The sequence below is a fragment of the Equus caballus genome, chromosome 18, assembly GCF_041296265.1.
Source record: "Equus caballus isolate H_3958 breed thoroughbred chromosome 18, TB-T2T, whole genome shotgun sequence".
Classification (NCBI taxonomy): domain Eukaryota; kingdom Metazoa; phylum Chordata; class Mammalia; order Perissodactyla; family Equidae; genus Equus; species Equus caballus.
In genome coordinates this window covers 64,262,480-64,284,223 of record NC_091701.1, presented here as the reverse complement: position 1 = coordinate 64,284,223, position 21,744 = coordinate 64,262,480, and the positions used below count along the sequence as shown (strand labels likewise).

The 21,744-nt window shown below is 35.8% G+C and overlaps 1 protein-coding gene across 2 annotated transcripts in view; it reads right to left on the bottom strand.

The window, feature by feature from the left end:
- The window catches only part of ITGAV (integrin subunit alpha V), an 84,535-nt gene that overhangs the window by 13,763 nt on the left and 49,028 nt on the right, over window positions 1–21,744 (bottom strand). For both annotated transcript variants that reach the window (XM_023622166.2, XM_023622167.2), the window contains exons 12-23: window positions 21,533–21,735; window positions 18,879–19,070; window positions 16,391–16,436; window positions 14,903–15,010; window positions 13,146–13,204; window positions 11,439–11,593; window positions 8,265–8,402; window positions 4,108–4,175; window positions 3,296–3,443; window positions 2,683–2,775; window positions 505–584; window positions 41–121 (exon numbers count right to left, since the gene is read on the bottom strand). In XM_023622166.2, coding sequence (XP_023477934.1) covers window positions 41–121; window positions 505–584; window positions 2,683–2,775; window positions 3,296–3,443; window positions 4,108–4,175; window positions 8,265–8,402; window positions 11,439–11,593; window positions 13,146–13,204; window positions 14,903–15,010; window positions 16,391–16,436; window positions 18,879–19,070; window positions 21,533–21,735 — 1,371 coding nt within the window. The remainder of the gene's footprint in view (window positions 1–40; window positions 122–504; window positions 585–2,682; window positions 2,776–3,295; window positions 3,444–4,107; window positions 4,176–8,264; window positions 8,403–11,438; window positions 11,594–13,145; window positions 13,205–14,902; window positions 15,011–16,390; window positions 16,437–18,878; window positions 19,071–21,532; window positions 21,736–21,744) is intronic.

Here is a 21,744-nt window from a genome sequence, read left to right as displayed (position 1 = left end):
ATCACCAGAATGAGATACTCAACTCAGTAATCATACTGACCCTCTTATCTCAACAGCAGCTAAAACAGCAAGGTCAGCTTTGTAAGATACAACTGGGCTTACTTTGTCAAAAAGATTGGAGCTGAAAAAGAAAAAAATATATTTAGGACTGAATTGAGCATAATCATCGTCAAAATCACACAGAGGCAAATGCAGTAAAACTAAAAATGAACAAATTAAAAGCAACAAAAAAATGAAACACTTACAAATCACATAATGACTTTTATAAGTATTTAATTCCAAAAAGATGACCAAGTTTTACTTCTTAGTTTTGTTTGACAAACTCAAAACTGATGATAAAATTATTCTTATAATATAAATATTGATTTTAAGAAACGGTAGAATCAAGGACTTAAGTTTTAGTCTATTCTGTTCCATAATATTTAAAGTATATTACATAATACATTTATAACAAATAATATGTCCTCAATAGTTATTATAAACTCGAAAAAGTTGTTTTCATACCTTTGGATCTGCAAATCAAATTTCACAGAAGTATCCATCTCTGATTGCTGGTGCACGCTGAAACGAAGACCAGCTAAGAGCTGAAGGGGGAGGAAAAGATGCTAACATAGGTTAAAACAATGTCTAATCAGTGAAATTTCAAATCCAATTTCCAAATATAGGGTTTTTCTGAACTTACAATAAAACTGAAAGTACTCTAACAAAGACAATTAAATCTCATCTTCTATTGAATCTCTTTTATTTAAGATACTTGGGCCAATTCATAACGGAGCCTACTTAACAATTATTAAATATAATTATATCTCTTTATAATATTAACTATCTTTCTAACAAATGCAAAAGTCAATGCTTGTTGATCCAATGAAAGCACAACAATTATGCACAATTATTTGGTCGCAGGAAGCTAACAACTGAACTTGTGTTCACATATGGAGCAGGAAGGAAGAAATGGATGGTTAACAAGAGTGAGAACTTGGCTAACGAAGGAATGAATTGAGCCAGAATGAGAATCTCTCCACACCTCTCACCACTCTACCAACATTGAACATCCTAACTTCTGCAGGCAGAAAACTGTTATTTTAAAGAGAACAACTGAGCTACAAGATAAGAGAAAGCAGGCTCCTTGGGGACCGCATAAATGATACATAAAAACGGCACTTCGGGGGGCAGCCCGGTGGCACAGCGGTTAAATGTGCACATTCTGCTTCAGTGGCCTGGGGTTCGCCAGTTTGGATCCCAGGTGCGGTCATGGCACCGCTTGTCAAGCCATGCTGTGGTAGGTGTCCCACATATAAAGTAGAGGAAGATGGGCACGGATGTTAGCTCAGGTCCAGTCTTCCTCAGCAAAAAGAAGAGGATTGGTGGCAAATGTTAGCTCAGGGCTAATCTTCCTTAAAAAAAAAAAAGGCACTTCTAGGGGACTTCATCAAACTGCCTCCCACTTTACAGAGCCTGGCGTGGGATTTGAAATAACCTGGAATGATCTACACTGAACGGGCGGTGAGTGGGAAAGCTAGAGAGAATGAGGATATGGAAAAATAAAAAGCATGTTCCCTCGTTAATGAAATATTGTGTTAAATATATGTGAAAAAATGCAATTCAGGGTACTCCGTTCAAGCCCTCTTCCCTAAGAGACCATACATCTAGAAACAATAATAACTTTTAATAGAAAACATACTTCAATATGAAACATTTATTTTAACTGAAGTATATGACACATAAGAGTGTGTAAATTTAAGGCGTACAACATGTTGATCTGATACATTTGTAAATTGTAATATGATTGCCATTGTAGCACTAGTTAGCACCTCTATCGTGTCACATAATTCGCTTTTCTTTTTTGTGGCTGGAATAATTAAGACCTAGTCTCTTAGCAAGTTTGAGAATTATAATACTATGAATATTGAATACTGTGAATGCTGAATATTGTTGTCTATATTCACTATGCTGTGCAGTAGAGCTCTAAGACTTATTTACTACTAGTTGCAAGTTTGTACCCTTAAACAACAGCTAATAGGAGAAATGTTATTTAGGGTAAATACAGAATATTTAACCCCATATTATTGCACATCTTCAAATTACCGATATGTGCTATTAAATTAAATTTTATTGAAAAAGTAACATGAAATATATACTGCCATTTTTCCTTGATACTAGAAATTCTACAAGGTGTATTTTGTTTCCTTTTTAGAGGATTTGGGAAGTGACTCAGTGAGTGCTTCTTCTCAAGCTCCTGGGCTCCCTTCTCCACCACCTGAAGGGGATGCTCTTTGATCCTGCTCGGGAGGACCATACAGGTTTCAAGTTAATGAGAAAATTCTATCTCAGCTGAGAATGACAGTCTTGGTATTTGTCAGAGTGCTTTGAGGATTCATTAAAGCATTAGTTTAAAATATCAAAGTTAGAATTTCAGTCCTCAATTTGAACCATGTTCTCATCCATTTACCAAATTGAAGGCCGTGTAAAAAGCAGCTTATTGAATACAGTACAACAGCACAACCCATTATTTTAGTGCCTTCGTCAAAACTAAAACTCTGCTAATTTACATTCTAAATCAAAACCAATTTAATGACACTATTTTGAAGTGTTTATTAAAAAAATTACTATGGATAAACCCACAGAGAAATATGCTATTTTCTTTAAAAGAAAAAAAAAATCCATTTAATTAAAATAACTTACTTGAGTTCCAGCCTTCATTGGGTTTCCAAGGTCACATACCACTTGGCGGGTTTGGTTTTCTGTCTTAAATGCACAGGAAAGTCTTGCTAAGGCCTTTGATAAAGAACAAAGATTGAAAGGAAAATAAATTAATGACCCCCAAAAAAAGCAGACGCCATAAGACTATAAAGTTCCTAGACAATAGCATGCAGTTGGATATTTAAGTTTCTTGTTTTACAAAGTAAATACATGTATTTGAGCAAATAGGGGGTACAGGAGAAGCCAGAATTGTGTACAATTGCCACATACAAACATAAAAATATTCTGAAAGGTCCCCAGAGGATTTAGTTACATAACCATATTACCCCTGACAAATTATTTGATGGACAGGCTCAGACACTTTATCTTTCTGACCTTGTTTTAGGCACTAACTAGCAATTCTACAAGTGTCCTATCAATGCATTATGCAAAGCATTAGGCTTGAAAAGAATTATGTAAGATAGGCACGCCATTGTCTAGCAATTTATCCTTAGGTAGAATGGCTAAGCTTTTACAAGCCTAATAGGACAGTAGCTCATTAATGTTAATGAGACCTAGGAGTGCATTTCGATTTTTAAAGAGGCAGCTTGCTTACTTCACTGTTGCGGACAACCCCGATGAAATCAGCCTGCGGTGGGATGGAAATGATGAGCTCCGCTTCATAGGCACCTTCTCCTTGATTCTGAGCTTTAACAATCAATGTCAGAGGATTGTCGTCCCCTATATAGATTTTCTTTTGATCACTGCAAGTTAATACAAATCTAGACAATGAAAAAAGACTGCACAAGGAGAGCATGACTGTTCAAAGAAATAAGAGATAAATAGACAGCACTGACACATTCAACAGTGTCTCAAGATATTTTAAGACTACTTCACAGCTCAATAGAAAACTGGAAATAGCACAGTGGGTGCAAATCCAATGCTTCTGTCAGTAAAAGAACACACTGATGCCACTAGTGCATCACTATCATTCACATCTATTACAGAAGCAATTTTCTATCTCTTAGTAAGTACTATTAATTCCCTGATTTTTTTCCTGAAAGCTTAACTAATCATTTGTCACGATTCTCACAATATTCTTTATAATTTATACACCATATAAAATGCAATCAGATTCCTTTAGTTAAGAGTATGTCTACAACAAAGTGTATCTTTAAAAGAATATAGTATTACTTTGGGACACTACCCAATGGTGAATGGAAACAAGACTGTCAACCTAGGCAACTAGTGACAATAGTGTACATTTTTTTAAAGCTCAATATTGATTGTTTTACAATTATAGAAAATAGTACATTATCTTTCTATATAACTAATTCTCATTAAAATATATTATTATTTTGAATAGAAAAATGTGCTCTTCCATTTAAATTTCTTATTATACTATTTACTGTTTGGAGGAAAACTTACCTATCCACAGAAACTTCCAGTTTGGGTTTACAGACATTGTCTTCACCACAGTCAAGGAGAATATGAGCCTACAAAAAAACACTTTATTTTTTCTATATGAAAAAATAGTATAAGACACATACGTAGTATATACCAGTATATGTGGATGTATGTGAATACACATATATACACACACATTTATATACATCATATGCACTCATCGACTTGTTTGCATACCTGAATGCAAAAGGGATCATGGCTGCTTATTTTTAAACAGATCAGTGGAGATAATCAAGAATGAAAAGGAAGAAAAAGATACATAGGATATAATACAATTAGTTGAAATTTTTACTTCTATCCCAAATTAGCTGTTAATAATTTTTGAATGGAGTGTTGTGTAGAAAAGAAAGCACCAGTCAAGAAACTTGGGGTCAGCTTGAGTCTGCTGCGCTAGCTAAAGTGTGTGATCTTGGGCAAGATAAACTCCCTCACAGACTATGCTTCTGCCAACATCATGGAAATATGGCTGCCGAGTGTAAAAGAACAATGAGCTGTAGATATACAGCAGCAATTCGGACAGGCAGACCAAAGGGAACAGAAACTGGACAGACTGAGTCCAGCAGATGCACGGCCATTTAGAAAGATGAGAGAAAAGGAACTAGAAAAATTAAAGTTAGCCAATCCAGGATAGGTGAAATAAGCAAAAATCCGAACTTTCACCCTCTAGATCTGGCCATGAGAAGCCAGGTGGAACAACATGGAAAATCTAAAAGCGAGAAACTGTGGGAGGCAGCAGAAGAGGTTGGATAGGATATGAAAGAGGAATATAAAAATTGAGAAGCGGGGCCAGCCTGGTGGCGCAGTGGTTAAGTGCATGCACTGCACTTCGGTGGCCCAGGGTTTGCAGGTTCGGATCTCGGGTGCAAACCTACACACTACTCATCAAGCCACGCTGTGGCAGCATCCCACATACAAAATAGAGGAAGACTGGCACATATGTTAACTCAGGGCCAATCTTCCTCACCAGAAAAAAAAAATTAAGAAAAGAGGAAAGGAAAAAAGATGAAGCCATTCTTGGTTTGTCTATTGATAACATCCAAAGGGCTACAGGTCCAGAGGCAGACAAAAAGAAAAAAGAAAAAGATTTTAAGAGGGAAAAATAATGAAAAGCGTCCTTTAAAAAAAGATGATGACTGGGGCCAGCCCAGTGGCGTAGGGGTTAAGTGTGTACATTCCGCTTTGGCGGCCCAGGGTTCGTTGGTTCGGATCCCAGGTGCAGACACGGCACTGCTTGGCAAGCCATGCTGTGGTAGGTGGCCCACATATAAAGTAGAGGAAGATGGGCACGAATGTTAGCTCAGGGCCAGTCTTCCTCAGCAAAAAGGGGAGAATTGGCAGCAGATGTTAGCTCTGGGCTAATTTTTCTCAAAAAAAAAAAAAAAGATGATGACTGTATGCTTCCAAGTCACAAGGGACATGCAGCTACCCAGAATAAAATTATATGATAGAGATCTTAACTGTCAATTTAATGGGATGAAACCCAAAAATATACGTGACTTAATTTAATGACCTAGACATAAGTAGTTGCTTTGTGCTTCAAGAAGGAAAAAAAAAGGTCAGACTATTAGGAGAACTCTGTGATGATTCCAGAAGTCACACCAAATATAAACACTGATGAATTAGTTCAGGAATAAAGAGTGAATTTTGCAGATAACAAATTAACTAGTGAAATGGTGTGTATTAATAGTCCCAGTTAGAATGATGAGTATCTGAAGTTTGGAATGAACAGTATGTATGAAATATTAATAAAACTGTGGTAAAGGGATGGTTGGCTGACTACCACACTATATTAAAGAAAAAGGACTGGGCCAGCATTGGTTCAGCTAAGTATTAAAATATGCTGTTGGGAAAGGTATTCTCAGAAACAGAAAAGCATGGAGCAACGTCTTCCATTCACAAAGAACTAAATCTCTACAGTTATATATTCAAATCTTGCACAAAATAAAAACTTAACACATATTTGAAAGAATGGAGGGTAGGAAAAAAAAACACTCTGCAGAAAGCACTAAATGTCTACTCCAAAGGATTGGGGTGCAGCAAGGGAAACCCTAGACTAGCTGCCCTGGCCAGTGCTGGAGCCACTAGGGGGCCCCATGGGGCTTCTGCGCACTTGCAATGTGCCGAATGAGATTGAGAAATTGGTTTTTAAATTTTATTTAATTTTAATCTCAATTGAGATGTGCTGTAAGTATATAATACACTCTGAATTTTGAAGACAGTAAAAAATAGAATGTAAAATATTTCACTGATAATTTTTAAATGGATTACATGTTGAAATGGTAATATTTAGGAGATTGTCATGGACTGATTTGTGTCCCCTCAAAATTCGTATGTTGAAGTCTGAACCCCTCAGTACCTGAGGGTGTGACTATATTTGGAGATATGGCCTTTAAAGAGGAAATTAAGTTAAAATGACTTCATTAGGATGGGCCCTCATCCAATATGACTGGTGTATTATAAGGAGATGGGGACACAGACACACGGAGGGGAGACCATGTGAAGACACAGGGAGAAGCCGGCCATCAACAAACCAAGGAGAGAGGCCTCAGGAGAAACCAACTCTGCCGACCCCTTGACCCCAGACTTCAAGCCTTCAGAATCGTAAGAAAATAAATTTCCACTGTTTAAGCCCCCCATTCTGTGTTACCTTGTTATGGCGGTGCTAGCAAACTCATACAGATATATTATCAAAATTAATTTCACCTGTTTTCTTCCCTTTTAAAAAAATGTTGCTGACTACTAAATTTAAAATTACAAACATGGCTCACATTATATTCTATTGGAAGCAGTCCTTTATAGAGAGGGCGGTAAAAACATTTATAATATGACCAGTGAAATGAAGAATCCTTTCTAGAAGGAATAGTAAGAATAGTGGGTAGGTAACTAACATAGAAATGAGAGTAAATAATAAAGCTAAGAACGCAGAAGGAAAGATGCCTGAAAGTAATAAATTCAGGACACAAAGGAAACAAAAAAAAAAAGATTCAGATAATGAAGACTGAGAGCAAGAGGGGGCAAAAAGGGAAGCCAAATATGACAAAGTTACTACTTCCCTCAAAGGGGTTTCAAAAGTTAATCTATTTGATCAGCTGGCTTTAAAATCGTATTGGTATTAAAGACACTGGTGACCTTAGTAAGTTAAAAGTAATGTTAATACTAATAAGTGATTTCCAAAAAATTTAAAAACTATAAAGAGAAAATCATAAGCCCAATATCAAAACACGTATTGTAAAGGGATGAGTAACAATTAACTATTTAAAAAAATATAAAATTGAATGACAGACCCTAAGAGGCTCAGATGTTATACTATTATTAGTCAACATAATATTGTATATCCACTAAAAATAAAAAATACTAAAAAATGAACTAACAGAACTATATTTACAAGTTCTATATTAATGGGTGGTAGAAAGCGACACATTTACTATTCATGTGCAAAAGGAAATATGAAATAGTTTATAAAAATTAGAAAAGACTAAAATATAACTTGCCTTATGCTACTGCCAAATATAGTCTTCTCAAATTATATATATATATATATACATTAAAAAAAAGAGTTTATGAGATCTTAGCAAGTTAGACAAAAGAAATAACCTAAATTTAAGGTAAAGCGTTCTATAAGAGAAGAAATTTTAACCTAAAAATATGAACACGTAAAAAAAAGAGAAAAAAGTAAATACAATAATATTTGAATATATAGGTTTTTACATAGGATTTTCTAAAAATATAGTACAGTCTTTATGAAGTTTTATTTGCTTTTATGAAAAGAACGATTTATGTACTATATACATATGCATACATGTGTGTACATATACTATTTTTTACAATTAAAATGTAAATCAAAGATAACAGATATAAAACTTGTTTAGTAAAACACTAAAATACTATATAAATACATTGGCACTTTGTTGTTTTCCTTGAATTACTTTACTATTTACGTATATGAAATGCACCCTCTTTCTGTGCACATCACTAGGTTCTGAGTGCCTTTAAATATGTCTAACCTGAAAATTCAGATTCCTTCCTCTCTGACTTCTTTGACTAAACATTATAAAAGCAATCCCTTGTAATATTTAAAAATATGAATTGTAAAACTTTAAAGTGAGAAAGTGCGGTACCTGTCGACTAATGTTGGCAGGAGTGAACTGGTTAAGAATGGGTTGTAAGCCTGTTGCATCAGCAGCCGTTCTGTAATCCAACCGATACTCCATAAAAATAGTAATCGGAGTGAGTTTGTCTCTAAATTCAGATTCATCCTAGAAATGGAAAAGCTTCGAATTAACAATACATCATCTATGACACCAAACTATCTGGAGAAATTCATAAGTGCACTATACAAAGCCAGCTGTGTTCATCCTTGATCCAAGTATACCAAAACTCTCTGAAAAACCACACGTACAAAAGAAGAGAGTATCCAAAAAGATTATCACTATCCAGGGAGAACCCTTAACCAATTTTTTTTTTTTTTGAGGAAGATTAGCCCTGAGCTAACATCTGCAGCCAATCCTCCTCTTGTTGCTGAGGAAGACTAGCACTGAGCTAACATCTGTGTCATCTTCCTCTATGTTTTATGTAGGACGCCTGCCACAGCATGGCTTGATAAGTGGTGTGTAAGTCCACACACAGGATCCAAACTGGCGAACCCCGGGCCACTGAAGTGGAACACGCAAACTAAATTGCTACACCACTGGGCTGGCCCCAACTCTTAACTAATTTTTGTTTTATAACGTAATATTTGATTCCCACAAAAATATACAAGGCATATTAATAAAATGAGCAGTCAAACACACCCCCAATATAATGACTAGAACATTACCAGTATCACTTGAGCTACCCACGTGCTCCTTCCTCTCTTTGGCCGTCTGCCTTTCTTCTCAGAGGAAACCACTATCCGAAATTTTAAGTTCACCATTCTCTTGCTTGCTTTCAGCAGTTTTATTACATTGCATATGTCCCTAAACAGTATGTCCTTCAGTTTGCTTTTCCTTTTTTCTTTATTTAAAAATGAGATGATATGTACTCTTCTGCAATTTGCTCTCTGTTCACCCTCCTTTTTAAGATTCACCCATGCTGTTGCATGCAGTTGAGGTTAATTTTTACTGTTGAGTAATATTTCATCATATAATAAATCCACAATTTATTTCTCCATTCTCCTGTCAAAGGTTACCCGGATGGTTCTGGGCTTTTTGCTTTTGCCATTACAAAAAAAAAAGTGTTCTAATAATTATTCTTCTACAGAGTGGTAAGCAGATTTTTCAGCTCTGTAAGATAATACCACACTATTTTCCAAAGTCTTCATAACAATTTACACTGCCATCAGCAATGTGTGCGAATTCTCATTAAGTCACGTCTTGACCAACCAACAGGTAGTGGCAGACTTTGTTTGAATGTAACACGGTATTTCTTCATAGTTATAACTTGAGGTATTTGTCTTGTTAGTTTAAATCACGAATAGTTATTTAATTTAGTCAAAAGCTTTTCCTGCACTAAAGTAAGACGGTCATGCTTTTTTCTTTAGTTTATTCATGCGTTAAGTTGCAATTCTATGTTTTCAATGTTAACCCACCCTAGAATAAATCCAAGTTGGTCTATTTATTTCATCTTTTTTTATAAACTGCTAGATTCCATTTGCTTATATTTGGCTTAGTAATGTTACATCGATGTCTTTGTGTAAGATAGACATGAAATTCTCCTTGCTTGTACTCTTTTTGACCTGTCTGGGCATCAATTACACCAGCTTCATAGAAGGACTTGGAAATGTTTTCTGTTTTCCTATTCTTTCAAAGAGTTTAATGTTGGAATGTCTCGTTCTTGACAGTTTGGTAGATACTGTTTATAAAACCATCTGGGCCTTGTGTTTCCTTTGTATAAAGATTTTAACTGCCGATTCAACGTTTAAAATGGTTTATATGGTTAAATGGATTATTCGGGTTTTCTATTTCTTCTTATGGCAGTTGCATTATGTTCTTCTAAGAATTTCCCTGTTTTGTCTAAGTTTTTCCCTGTTTTGTCTAACTTTTCTATGTCTTAGCACAATATTGCTCATAATAGTCTATTATTTTAATCCCTCTTTTATCTGTAGTTATGTCCCTTTTCAATTCCTAATTTTAGGAGGGGTTTTTTTTGTTTTTTCCTTCATTTTTTTCAAAATTAAATAGCATTTAAGGCTTCACATTCTGCTTCTGTGAGATCCCACAAATTTTGATACACAGTATTTTCACTATGATTCACTTCTACATAATTTCCATTATGATCTCTTTCTTGATCCCAAAGTTATTTAAAATCACAATTCCTAATTCTCAATTTATCCTTTTGTTATTGATTTCTAAAAACTGGACCGTGATCAAACAGTATATTTTCTACTATTGCAATTCTCTGAAATTTGTTTCGACTTCCTTTATGACCTATATAGTCAATTTTTATATTCTCTAGTTGTTGGGTGCTGAGTGAATCGAGCTTGTTAATTGTGTTGCATCTTCTAAATCTTTACTGATGTTTTTATCTTCTTTTTATAAATTTCATCCTTTCTTTCTTTAAACATCTTATACAAATTTATATCCCATAACTGATAATTCCAACATCTTGAGGCTTTGCAGGCTTAAAATTTGTTGTTTCTTCTAATGGCTTGTTTCCTTGTACGTTTAGTGCTTTTTTTAAAATGAATTCACAGTTGATTGAACTTAACCTGTGGAAACCATGGAGTCCATATAGATTGTTCCAGAAAGGCTGCAATTGCTCTTGCTGGAGGCAGGGTGCACCTCCATCCTGGGAACACTTTAGTCTCATGCAAGTACTAGGACCTAAAGCAGGAGGCTCAGCTCAGACCCCTGGCTCGCAAACACCCAGGCGAGTCTGCATCCCTGTGCTGGTGTCTGCAATTCCTGCTCATCCTCTCTCCTGGTTCCATTCTTTCCCAGCAACCCTGGCTCACACATGTGCACACGATTCACAAGTCAAATTCAGCCAACAGAGTTTTTAAATTCATTGCTTATTTTTTTAGACCCTGGCGATTTCTTTTACTGTCTTGAGAGTCCAGCAATATTTAAGGACTATGTTTGTCATAATTTATTCAGTAGCACTGTTGTGGAAAGGCCATTTGGAATATCCAGTCGGCCAGGAGTAGAAGTCCATTACTCAGGTTTGACACCTTAAAAGCTAAATTTCCTCAAGTGTATTTTTCTGTGTTTTCCTTTTGATTTAATACCAAAATTTACAGAAAGTGAAAATTATTGAGATGAAAAGAAAAAAACGTGTAAAAAGAGAAGATAACGAAGCAGAAAAGTCTCTCTTACCCGCAGATACGCTATCAGTTCCTCGCACTGCATCTGTCCCCCCCTTGAAATGGTCATGTTCTTGGAGTGACCCGGGGACCTGTTATGGAGAAACAGTGCTCGTCGAATGGCTCCTTTTTGCTTGAGTTTATCCAAAAGAAGCTCCACCTGGAAGTCTATACAAACCAAAAGATTTATAACCAACACAATCTTTATGGACACCTATCTGTCTCAGATATCTAGAGTTTTCATGTAAACACAGATATCTATTCCTTAAGAAGTAATTTGTTTCTAATTCATTAAAAATGTCTACACATTGTAGTGAGATCAGAACATATTAATTCTGAATAAATATTTCATAATTATTTAAATAACTAATCCAACTATCCCCAAAGTCATGTCATATGTTAATTCAGACAATAGATAATGACGGTAGTAAAACAATTATCAGAGGAGAAATTTTCAAAATTAAGCTGAGAGGAGGAAGTTCAGGGCATGAAATACACGTGAATTAGGACCTCCATCATTAATGCAAGTAGGAGGACTCTTGTTGTCTGTGATTATGAAATATTTACTAGCATGCAACCCTACCATTGTATTAAAAACTATGATGAATGAACAGTTTGCACCACTTGCAACTCCTAGTTCTAATGAAGCTACCATAGCAAATTGTGAGATAAATAGGTCTCTCATGAAGCAAGTGACCAAATATAGTTGATCGAGTCAAGAATCATCTTAAAGGAATGTGTAGCCTATCATCTGAAGCACAGTTGTTAGGACTACTTCCTTCTAAGATTCAATTCTTTAAATAGTTTCTTTAAAGGAGTGCAAATCTTTCAAATCACAAATCTCTCTCCAACTTTCTCTAAATGTTGAACTTCATGTCAAATTTGGGTGAAAACCCAAGGTTATTTTGCTACCAGTTCTGTTCCACCCACCCAAACTTGCTGTTTCTGAAACACGCTAAGCATGCTCCTGCCTCAGGCTTCTTGAAATTGCCATTTCCCGTGTGCAAAATACTCCTCCAGACACCCCCTAGCTCCTTCATGTCCTTCGGGTCTTCACTGAAAAGTCACCTTCCAGTGACCCCTTGCCTTGCTACCCAATGAACTTCCATGCACAAACACCACCCAACAGATCCAGCCCTCTTCCCCTTTATCATTCATCCTTAGCACTTGTCACTAACCTACTGACCAATCTTGGCGTCAATTACTTAACTCTCCTACCTTGCTCACAGGACCACGTAAACCATTTTCTGGAAAGGTAGAGTCAAATTTGAGTTTGCTGTGGGGGTTAAATTTAGTGGCCAATACTTTTTCTCCTTCTCCCTATTTCTAAGCCACTTCTACTCTTGAGATTGCTGGGGGCTTCTTCAAGACACAAAATATGAACCTCTCAGTAGATCATCTACTTATAAACAATATCATTTCCCCTAGAGTTCATTTATCTCACACTGGCAACTGCTTAACTTTCTGAAGGCCATATTTACCATTTGGTGGACTATTTTGTTCACAATGTCAATAAATAAATGTATTACTTCTGAATTGGCTTAAGAGCTGCCAAAGTAATTACGCTTCAATTTTAAATGTCTTTAAGGATAAACGTTCAAATAAAAAACATCAACAACTATTTTAGTAATATTTGAGTATTCAAATATCCTAAAACATTCTTCAAGTGCTCTGTATGCAGCATCATTAAAACAACATAATTTTTCTAGAGAACACTTACTAAGTTTCGTAGGAACTGCTCCTTTGCCATCTGCCTTTAAGCAGAACCTGACATTAAAACTGTAGGAAAATAAAAATATATACAAATCCTATAATCCAGTGTAGACATATTTTTGAACATTACCCAGATCTCATATTTCGAATACACAGTTTACATTGTGAAGTCTTACATCTTTTTTCATGTCTTACTATTATTTTTAAAACGTGAAACTATACAGAATAATCTAACCCATCCTTCAGTAATTTAAGCACATTTCCTTTGATAGTACCTTGATGAGAAAAAGAAAAGGAAAAGAAAAGAATTTCCTAGCTTCCTCTCAAGTTTACAGAACCTGTTGATAAATCCAAATGAGGGAAGTGACAGTCCAGATTTAAAATAATGTCACCTTCAATAAAAATCGCCTCCCCGCCCAGAGCTTCCCTTAATTAGCAAGCTCCTCTAGAAGTGTTCTTCACAATTTATTAACAGCTCATGAAATCAGTTTAATGTGCTGTGGCCAGCATCTTAAAAAACAACAAATTAAATAAATAAAAATTGAATTAAACATCAATGGTAAGATTTCATAAAACTTTTTTTAATTACATACATATGTTTACTGGATTATGGTGCAAAATGTATTTTGTACAATGTGCTATAGTCAAAAACATATGAAAGCTACTGCTCTAGTTAGCATATAATTATTAGCATAATTATAAGCATATTATTGGCACCTTCACAGGGACATGCAGGATGTGTGAAGGGAAGAAAGAGAATAAACTTAAAGCCAAAATCTTGAAAACAACTTCACTGCCAATCAATAAAAATGAAGATCAAATATGAGTGAATTTTGAATGTAATCCAATGAAAAGAAATAACAATTTGAAAAATGATTTTAATAACTATAATAATTTCAAAACAAAATCAGGAAAAATATTTTTTCATTAGCTCTTCGGAAGTAAAATTTTCCCAGTTTCCAATCATTCTACCCGCAACTGTAAGTTCTCTCTGATTTTTCTGTGTGAACGAGGAACATGAACACTGTTTCCCAAAGTTGGGTACTCACAGTGATTTTAATAGTACATGGGTCAGGATTTTGCATTAATAATTTTATATTTATTTTGACATGTATGAGAAAGACCTTGGTTTCTCCATTTTTATTTTAAAGTGTTTTAAAGGAAAATATGAGTCAATTTTTTTAAAAACTTAAAATTATAAATACAAGTAGAATGAAAATATGGCAAAAATGATACAATATAGCAAAAAGTAGCATACTAAGAATGAAGACTTAAGAAACACTGGACTAGAGAAGAATTCAGACATTGAACTTACAAAAAATTATATTTTTCTTTAGAAACTAGTAAAGGAACAAGTAGAAGACCAGGATATTAAACCAAAATAATACTTTCCATTTAGCTATTCATAGATATTAAATCTGAAAATGATCGTGTATTTTAAAAATTAAAATGTTCATGGGCCTGTTTAGAATTAAATATAAATGAGTTCTGAGATCTTATTAGCTTTTCCTTCTTTTAGAACATATTCACTAAGCATGCATCTTTTTTAAAAAATTAATTTTATGCTAGTTTGTAGCATATTTCTAGAGCCTTCTACATATCTTCTTTGGAAGAATATTTCTATAATCCAATCTATGACATGAAAATAGAGTATATCCATAGAAACTGCTTTAGCAGTATTTCAGCCTCCCCAATTTTCAATTGTTTTTACAATGATTGAACCAATAATCACAATAATAACCATTATTAAACAAATACCCTTACCAGGAAACTTTAAGATCTGTCCCAGGCAGTGGGCAAGTTTTATTATCTTGATTTAAAATGCTAGGGTATACTTCAAGGCCAGCATTTACGGTGATAACTGGTCTGGCCCTGGTCAAAATAACAAAAGGAAGAAAAAAACGTTCTTTAAAATGTTAGATTGGTCTAAGCATTTTAGGCGCACATTCACCGCATCTATAGTGCAATGTTTACTAAAACATTGTTTATAATAGCAAAAAGAATAGAAACAACCTAAACACAGAATGAACAACTGTTCCAGTTTGCCTAGGACTGTCCTGATGTTTGCACTGACAGTGCCACATCCTGGAAAATCCACAGTTCCAGGCAAAGCAGGTCAATTGGCCAACCCATCGGAATTCAGTCCATTAAAGCAGAATGGTTAAACACGTCATGGGATATCTACCTAATACGACGCTGTAATATAGCAAGGAAATGAGTGCCGTAAATCCATCTGTGCTGATATGGATGATCCCTAATATTCCCAAGACAGAATTTTAGTATAAGAGGAAAAAAAAAGCCTACAATGTACAAAAGATACATGCACGCACACATACACATGATTTTTTAATGCATAGACTATTTCTGGCAGGATATACTAATAAATAGTAACTGGTGTGGGAGAAAGTACATTTTTTTATTGTATGCCCTTTTTGCATTGGTTGAGTTTTTACTACATACATGTATTACTTCATTAAGAACAATTTTAAAAAGTGAAACAATAAATTAAAATAAATACAGTTTTCCAAAGCTCAGATGCTCAGGTTCAAACCATATAAAAATACGGTGGGCTCAGGTCAGTGTGCCTGTCTCAATCAGGATAAACCAGGGAATCTGGTGGACACCTGCTGCCCTGAGAACCACAACCAAGTTGACCCAACACAAATCCCATTTCACAGCGCCAATGTTAGCTCTCCTGCCATGTATAAACATGACCCGTAGAAGTGCAAACATCTTAATCTACTTGGGATGCCAGGTGATATCCTAAGGCATGAGAAATTGATGAAATGCAGAGAATAATTGGGAATATGTATGAAGCTGGGAAATACAGATATGTGGATTTATACATATTGCTCTAATGAAAATATTTATTTTCGTAGTCATTAGATACTGCCCTTGTGGACAGAGAATGCTATGGCACAAACACCAAGTTAATTTCTTGCCTCTTAGAGGAAAACATAAACTGTATACTTTTTACAGAGAGATTTAAAGTGCAGGAGAATATCTTTGAATATAATATAAAGAACAAAGATGGAAAATTCTGAATACTTTTCTCAATAAAAAATCTGCAGCTTTCTCTATTTTGGGATCTCCTCCTATCCATACTACTTGCCTGGAGCAAATCTTGACTAGAAAGAACAAATTTTATCATTACTTCAAGAAAATTCAACTAAAATTCAAACATTAGTACTTAACTATAAAACTTTCAAACAATTCAGAATATTCCATTTCAGGACATGGAAACATGCTCACCTGTATAATACAGCTCTATCTACACCAAAAGCTCCTACAAGTAAGTCTTGAAAGAGAGTAGAAAAAATATGTTAGTAACAATAATGGTTTTATAAATTCACACACCATTCTGCAAAACTTTCAATGCATATAATAAAGATTTAGACCAGTCTCAAAACTACTCTTCATCAAATGGTTGTCAGATAATATCTAAAAGGCTAAAATATATGAAAAACTCTAAATAAGCTATCATCAATGGCAAACGCTCAACATAAAACTAATCTTTCATTCAGGTAGACAATAATCTTTTTAATGGCTATTTAGTAAAAATCAGCAACAATAAGGAAGTGTATAACCCCAAACACACATACCCTCAAACAAAAAAGCTTTATAGATGCCTGTGGATTTTACTTTCATTGTAAATGAAATTTACACTTTCATTGTAAAATTTCTTTTTTTTCATTTTATCTATTTTGTTTCAAAAACCAAACCAAAAAAGCACATTACATATACTTAGAATACTTAGAATGTGGGCAGACAGCATTCAAATCAACAAGAACAGAATGCATTAGTCTTTATATGTAGCTGCTACAACTGGTTCGCAACTAGGAAATAATGAAATCAGAGCTGTCTCACAGTATACCCAGCTAGGCCTGAGGAAGCCCTTTCTAAGCAGAAAAGTACATGAGAAACCATAAAGACGGGTAGATTGGATTACATAAAAATTAAGAACTTCTTTATGCCCAAGAAGCAAATGTGACAAACTGAGAACTATATATATGAGTTAATACCCTCAATATTTAAGGCACGGCCACAAGTTAAAAAAAAAAATGAGTGAATAAAAGAAAAGAAAAACATCCCAATAGAAATGGAGAAAAAAAGATACAAAAAGGAAATTCACCAAAGTAAATACATATGCAAATAAACAAAAATGCTTCCCCTCACTAATAATCAAAAAGTATAAATGAAAACAAAATAACATTTTCCACCTGTCAGATAATATAAAGTTATTTTAAAAGAAATGAAAGATGACACCCAGTGTGGGCACAAATGTGGGAAAATGATGGCTCACTCCCTGCTGGTGAGTGCTTAAAAAACTTGCAAAACCTTCTTTTGTAAGGAGTGGGACTGTAGTTTGACAATGTGTGTCAACAGCCTTAAAAAAAAGCGCGTATCTTTGACATGGCAATTCTAGAATTTTGTCCTAAGGAAATAATCAAAGGTTCGCACCAGAATTACATACAAGGATGTAACTGCCCCCAAATAAGGTTAAATAAGGTATGATTACGGCCATTTGATAGAATGGAAAACATAAAATTCATGTTTTAGAAAAAAAATAACACGAGACATTTCTGATACTTGAATAAAATACGTTATTAGTGCATAAAGCATAATTCTATTTTGTTTAAAAAAAGTGTGTGAAATCACTGAAAAAAAGATGGAAAGATATGCCTTGCTGTATTTTCCAAAAGTTCTATAATAAATATATTGTATCATAACAAAAAAAATTCTTGAAATAACACCAACATAGATAAGAATTAACTTCATGTCCTATTTCCAAAAGCATGTCAACATACTTGTATATTGAGCTAAAAATTAACTGTTTCCATAACAAAGGTAAACTAAATTTTCTGCATTGTATTTCATTTAAAGAATGATCCAGGGCCGCCCCGTGGTGCAGCGGTTAACTGCTCACATTCCGCTTCAGCGGCCTGGGGTTTGCCGGTTCGGATCCCGAGTGTGGAAATGGCACCGCTTGGCATGCCATGCTGTGGTAGGCGTCCCACACATAAAGTAGAGGAAGATGGGCACAGATGTGAGCTCAGGGCCAGTCTTCCTCAGCAAAAAGAGGAGGATTGGCAGATGTTAGCTCAGGGCTAATCTTCCTCAAAAAAAAAAAAAAAGAATGATCCATTATGATCCTAGATCCATTATTATCCCCAAAGTATGTAAGAGCCAGAAAAAGGCCTCACTTCCTGTACCGGCTCAAACCAGTGGGCAACCTTGGGCAAATGACCCTTCTCAGTCTCTTTTCTCATCCAAAAAATGGTATAATAATGAGCTGAGCAAGTTTATATTCCTCACCAGCCTTATTGGGAAAATTAAAGGATATAATATATTTTTTAAAATTCAGAATGATTAGTCAATTACATAAAAATGCTAGATCATTAAAAGAAAGACAGCTTACATTTAAAAACTTAGAATGAGCACTTAGCCTTTGTTAATAGCTTCTGCAACATTTCTCTCTGACCTTTCGATACAGACTTCAAGACAATAAAAGAAACTCAGAGTATGTATTATAGTGGAAGCTCTCAGCAAACAGAGCTGTCTTTGCTTTGTATTCCTTTCATCAATGAGAAGAGGGCCTTGAACAACAGTATGGGCTTGAACAATACTTGAAATACTGAATTGAAATGATTTATAACATAAATCAAGAACACAATAACTAACACTATTTGCCATTAAGACTGAAACATCTACAAAGCTCTATGTATTTCTAGGAAAGCACCTGGATATCCATTTTTGTCTATATCCGTGGCTCCTTTCATTGAATAGCCAAAGCTGGGGGGCATGCTCCGAGCAGCCCACTTCCCTTCAAGGATCTGCGATGGGACCGAATTCAAGCCTGTTGATCTTCCATTGAAAATATAAACAATTCCTTTTTTATCTTCACCCCCATATGGAGCAGCAATTGCAATATCTGTGAGGGAAAAGGTGGGGGGGTGGCGGTAGGAGATGGAGAGAAGTAAGAAGGGGTTGAAGAAAGGGAAGAGGAGGAAGGAAGGAGGAAAGGAGAGGGGGAGGGCAAGAAGGGAGTCTTAGTCTTAGTACTTATTATTTATATGGAGAAGATCTTAATATTTCCAGAACCCATTTGTCCTGATAAATATTGATTCCAAGTTCAGTAGCATACTCTTTACTCAACAATCTAATTCAATGAAATTCCAGTGAAACAGTGTGGAAATGACATTAATTTGGAGCCAGGTATTCTGAGTCCAACCTCGGACAAATCACTTAACCTTTCTGGACCTCAAATGGTTCATCCTTAAAATGGAGGGGAGGGGACATGTCGAAAGACTCATCTAACGTTCATCTTAGCTCTCAAAATTCTAGTTACTGTGGTTGGGCATGGTGTTTGGTTTTCTGGCTCAGAAACGTGAAAGTTAGGATTTCATCTCGACCCAACCCAACTTACACTGAAATAACATAAACAAAGAAAAAGCTTAAATTCTTTAATAAACAAAAATAAATACAAAACATCAAATGGCCAAAAAAACCAAAACCACCAAATGGTCATTATGACCTTTCCTAACTCTAGAACGTATTACAAAGATGCCTACTTCCTTCTCTCTCTGCTGGGATCACCCCAGACAAGCCATTCTCCTCCTCTCCCTGGACTCCTAAAGGCCTCCCACTTCTGCTCTGGCCCCTATACTCCACTCTCCTAGAAACTGCCAAATGTAGTATCATGTTATCTTTCTTCTTAAATCCTTCAATTATCTCCCAAAGCATTTAAACGCTACCCGGTTTTGTCCCTTCATTCCACCACCACTCCCACCACCCTCACCCCGAGTTCTCACTGTCACTCACTCTTTCTACCAAGCCTGGCCTTTTTCTCTGTTTCTTAAACACGCTGAGCCGGTTCCCATCTCTGGGTTTATACTTGCTGCTCCCTCTGCCTCAGCACCTCTTGCTCCAGAGCTTTTCGAGGTTTGCTCCATTCCTTTGTCCAAATCACAGATCCAATGTCATCCCTGGCCACGCTATGAGGCAATGCACTCTCCCCTCTTGATCACACTCTCTCTAGGCACTCTATCACATTACATTGCCTTTGTTTTGTGTTTTAGGTGTTATTATTATGTTTTTTTGGTGAGGAAGATTCACCCTGAGCTAACATCGATTGCCAAGCTTTCTCTTCTTTTACTTGAGGAAGATTAGCCCTGAGCTAACATCTGTGCCAATCTTCTTCTATCTCCCAGAAAACCCAGAGACAGAGGCCCACCTACAGCAAAGAACTCGTCCAGCTTATTCAAGGTAGGACCTCAGCTGTGGTCCTGCGTTTTCTAGCTAGATTTTTTTCTCAATAAGTAATGGTTTGGTCTGTTCTATAGTACTCTTTTCAAATTCTGTTTTGAACTTTATACCAGAGTTTCATTTGATTTCTAAGTTCTCTTAGTAGTAAAATTCTTTAAGACCCTATGGTAGGAAGCAAAATGTCCCTTTGAGTAGCTTTGCACTAACACTGAAAACTTCTAGGGTTAATCTGAGAGATGACACTTCAGTACACGACATAAAACTACCCACGAGGCAGGAGTGGAGTCTTGAGGCCAAACCAATGTTTGCCTTTTCTACTACGACTTGGGAGATATTACAGTTATCCATATTTTTGAAGTTTTCTTTTTAATTTATAAGTTTCTTTTAAATTTTAAGGGGCATAGCCCTATATATTGTTGATTATACAAACCAACCAACTCTCTATTCTGTGATCTCTACTAAGGTTTTTAATAGTATTCTTTTAAAAAAAATCTTAGTAATTTGTAACGTATATTTCATTCTATAGTAAGAGCCAACTTTGATTTTTAAAGATATCTACTACTATTAATAAATTATTAAATGGGACTATTATAAAACAATGAGCTTATGTCTTTTATTTGCACCCAGAAGGGAGATACAACCCCCCTCAGAATATTTGAGGCAGCCACAACAAAGTTATGGCTTTAAAAATAGAAACGGCCAACCACACCTTTGAGGGATCTATCAGAGTCAGCATGGCCTCGACAATGTGCCTGTGACCATTGTTACACTTGTATCAAATGGACAGTAGAGGGCGCTGCCATCAAGCAGAACAGAGACATGGCACCCCCAGCAAGCATAGGGCTCCCTGGGACAGCAGGCTCCTTTCAGAAATTAACCACCCCCAACACTCTAATTTGAGGCTGCATGAATCATAACTCATGAGAATCAATTTTTGAAAATTCTGTTCTGATTTTTAAGGAAAGAGAGCAACCTGTCGTTCAACCTGGTGTGTTACTCACTGTCACTCAATTCTCCTTTCCAGGAAGGAGGTTTGCTTGTGTGATTCTCCACAGACCAGGGTACAGGACTTTTCCACATGAACAGAGAATAATCAGGGAACGCACAGTTGCTGAACTTTGACCTTACCATTGAAACCATCCTGGTCCAGATCTCCCAAAGGTGCGATGGCACTGCCAAACCTCGCAAAGACCTCAAACCCATTCAGCTTGGTCGTCTGGAAATCTCCCGAAGCCCTTTGCAGAGACACTGAGACCTGCCCCACCTCCTGGAGTTTGCCATCAGAACCACGATCCATGAAGAGAGGTGCTCCAATAAATACGTCTGCATAACTGAAAGAA